This window comes from Monoraphidium neglectum, assembly GCF_000611645.1.
Source record: "Monoraphidium neglectum strain SAG 48.87 unplaced genomic scaffold scaffold04639, whole genome shotgun sequence".
Lineage (NCBI taxonomy): Eukaryota > Viridiplantae > Chlorophyta > Chlorophyceae > Sphaeropleales > Selenastraceae > Monoraphidium > Monoraphidium neglectum.
The window spans coordinates 1-3,450 of NW_014008990.1; the positions used below are offsets into that span (position 1 = coordinate 1).

General features: G+C 61.7%; 1 protein-coding gene across 1 annotated transcript; it reads left to right on the plus strand.

Annotated features, from left to right (window-relative positions):
* Positions 1–2,451: 2,451 nt before the first annotated feature.
* On the plus strand, positions 2,452–2,676 carry MNEG_14632 (hypothetical protein; the record flags this gene model as incomplete). The annotated part of the gene is made up of 1 exon (XM_014036896.1): positions 2,452–2,676. A coding segment is annotated over one exon (225 nt), but the record flags the coding sequence as incomplete, so codon positions are not given.
* Between the last annotated feature and the right edge of the window lie 774 nt (positions 2,677–3,450).

The following is a 3,450-nucleotide window of genomic DNA, read 5'->3' on the forward strand; positions in this document are numbered from 1 at the left end:
GATGAAGTGTGATGCATGAGAGTTGTTGAAGGATGCATATCGGTAGACCCTGGGGGCGCCCCGGGGGCGTCCACCGGGGACAGGGTAGTGTAAATTCAGGGGCGGGCGCTAGCGTGTGTGTCGTGAGCGGGCGGGGGCGCCGATCGGCGTGACACCGTAGCGGGGTACGGTGGCCCTGGGATGGCGCAGGCACGCGAGCTTTTGGGGCTTCACCCATGAGGGGCTCTCGGGGTGTGGCATGCCGTGATGTCACGTGGCCGCACCCCGATGCCCAGTCCCTGGGTCGGCCTCACCCACACACGAAGGCGCATGCATACCAATACACACACACACACACACACACACACACAATCACGCACACAAATACACACACAATCACACACTCTTACTCACATCACATACATCACACACAATCACATCACATCACACACGCGTCCCCGCCGCAGCTACACCTACAAGAACTGGGAGGCGGTCCACCAGGGCCCAGAGGCCGCCGCCTCACTGCCGGGCCAGGTGGGGCAGGGGCTCGGCTGGGCAACGGCAGCGCGCCCGGAGCCCTGGGGGCGGCGGGCCCACGCGGCCAGCCTCAAAACCAGTGCCATTGAATTGTTGGTGTTGCGCCCTTGCTGCCGCGCCCTGTCGATTTCAGGGTCAACTATGCGCCACCGGGCCGCTTGGCAGCCCCACACCCTTCATGTGCTCTCGTCCTGGGTCCTTCACAGACAGGCGTGTGCACACGCACACGCACACGCTTGCACACACACACACACACACACACACACACACACACACACACACACACACACACACACGCACACACACACACACAGGTGGTGATGAAGAAGAAAGCAGCGCGGCCCTCGCTGCAGCAGCTGCAGAGCACGATGGAATCCATGAGCATAGAGCCGGGCCAGCAGCAGCACTGACAGCACCTCCAGCAGCAGTACCAGCAACAACAGCAGCAACAGCGGCAGCAGCAGCAGCAGCAGCAGCAGCAGCAGCGACAGCTGCGCCTGCCAAGGAGGAGAAAGGATAGGGAGCAGGAAGGACCAGAGGGTTGTCAGCGCGGGAGTTGGGTAATGTACCTCTGCTCATTCTAGTGCCGAGCAGGCAACTGTGTGTTTGTGTGTTTGAATCTGCCTTTGCCTCAATTCGTCTGGATTTTTTTTTATTTTGTGCAAAGTTGGTGTCCAAAAGATGTTTCAAGGCTTTGGTTTCCCATACGCTTCCTTGAGTGACATCTGCCCAACCAAAGGCGGCAGTGGCGCTTTCTTTGGCTGAGGTGCGATGGGACCCCCATCGCACTCCCCGTCACGCTTTCTTGACTTTGCAGTTGCGCCTTGCTTGCACACCCAATCGCACCCCCTTGCTTGAAGGTCTCACAAACCACCAGGATCCGCCCGCCGCTCGCCTGCGGACCAGCCACCGCCGTCGTACGCGCCGGCCGCCGCCAATGCCTGCTGCAGCAATCACGCATGCACGCTGCATGCCCCCGCGGCGGGCATCGGCACGCACCCAATCCGTCATCCATTGGCATTCCCTGAACAGTAACCCGCCGTGCCACACAAGCCGCCGAGGGCGCGCGCATGGCTGGCTCTAGGCGCTGCCCCTGTGGCGCGGATGCGAGGAGGGGCCGCCGTGCCGCCGCCGGGCGCCCGCGCCTTGTGCCTCGCCCCCCCATGCGCCCGGCGCGCAGCCAGCCTGCCCGTGCGTCCGCCGCTTCTGGTCTTGCCTTGCTGCTCCTTGCTCCTCCATCAGAACGACGGCTTCAGCAATCTCCTAGCAGCGTGGCTTGTGGTGCGCCGCTGCCTAGCGCCGCCGTCCCCGCAGTGGTCACGGGGACACGGCCGGGGTCAGCTGGGACGGGGGAAGCCGACGACACGAGTTTGGTGGTGAGGGTGCTTGACATAGGGTCGCTCGGAGTGGGCCTGAGACAGGGAGGCCAGGGGACGGGGAGCTGGGGCCTGCGGACTGGGCAGGGGGGGCTGCTTGGGGCGCCCGAGCGGGCGAGGGTGATTCTTGCCCCGAGGTTTGGTCTGACGAATCGGGTGTGGCGCGTGCGTGTCCCTACTCTGATAAGTCAAGCTCACCGGCTGCAGTATCGTACAGAATTGGCGGCAGCGGTCACCAGTTACTGTCACTGAGTGACTGCAAATTACCCCTTGAGGGCCTGGGCCGTACACGTCACACTCCAGGACGATCAACAACTGGAGACGTGACAAGCTTAATGCGACAAATTGTGGAGCAAACGATAATTCGATCGTGATCTTGCTGCAGCAAAGCTGATGCGCGATGGGCTGGTGGCCTTTCGGCAGAAATACACCGCAGGTTGTTGGTGAGGAACAAGAATTACCAACGCAGCATCAGACAAGCAGTTCAGCGGGCGCGGCGCCACCGGAGAACCATCAGCAGCACGCGGTGCCTGTGCCACCCCCGCCGACCGCGCCGCAGCAGCCGAGCCAGCCCCAGCCCCAGCAACGGCCACCGCCCCTGCCACAGCGACAGCAGCCACCCGACGCCGCGTGCGAGGGCGGCGACTGCCTGATTTCTCTTGTCTTCCAGAAGAACTACTGCAAGCCTGAGTTTGCGGCGTTTGACTCGTGCTTTGACGCAGTGGAGGGCGGATCAAGGAAGGAGGAGGAGTGCATGCCTCTGGTAAGCTGGAACGGTCGCTAAGGGATTTTGGGACACCCAATGATCTGCGCTCCCCAGCGCACATCGCACGAGCCCCCATCACCTCTGCATACACATACACCATTCACTCAAGAGGCGGCGGTTTCCAAACGCCGTTTGAGCACTGCTCTGCCAGGGGCAGGGACCGCTCTGGTTGGGTCAGGGGCTGACCGTCCCCGAGCGGCGCACGCCGCCCCCTCAGCTTCCAGAACGGCATGAGGACCCCGCGCGCACGGCGAGCGCACAATATTTCACACAAAATTCAAGTCTGCCTCGCCCCTCTCCCGCGACGCGTACGGCCAGTTTGACTCGTTCAGGGCGTGCATGCAGAAGCGACTCAAGGTGGACGGGCTCATCAAAGAGGCCATGGGCTGACGCCTGGGGCCGGTGCTGCTGCCCACTGCAGTTGCAGCACCGATAGGTTGTTTTCGGGCGCTGACGACGCAATGACATCACCTGGTGTCCAGAGCGGCCCAGCAGAGCTTAGTCTATCTGCACCTGGACTACTTTTTTCTAGTTGGGGGGTGCTGAAAAGGACGCACCCGTGATCCTGTAGGTCCCGTCTTGGAAGCTACTGAACAGGCAGCTGCCCCCGCATGCATGTGGTAACATTGATCGCCGAGCGTTTGTGTTGCAAGCCAGCAAAACGTGGTTGCCTGCACAAACTGCGGCACCTCAACCCGCCTAAAGAGCAACAGTGGTTGGCTGCCCAGTCTGCTTTTCAGGGCAGCCAAACCCAAGATCTAATGACCTATCTGACAAAGCAACAGCATTTCA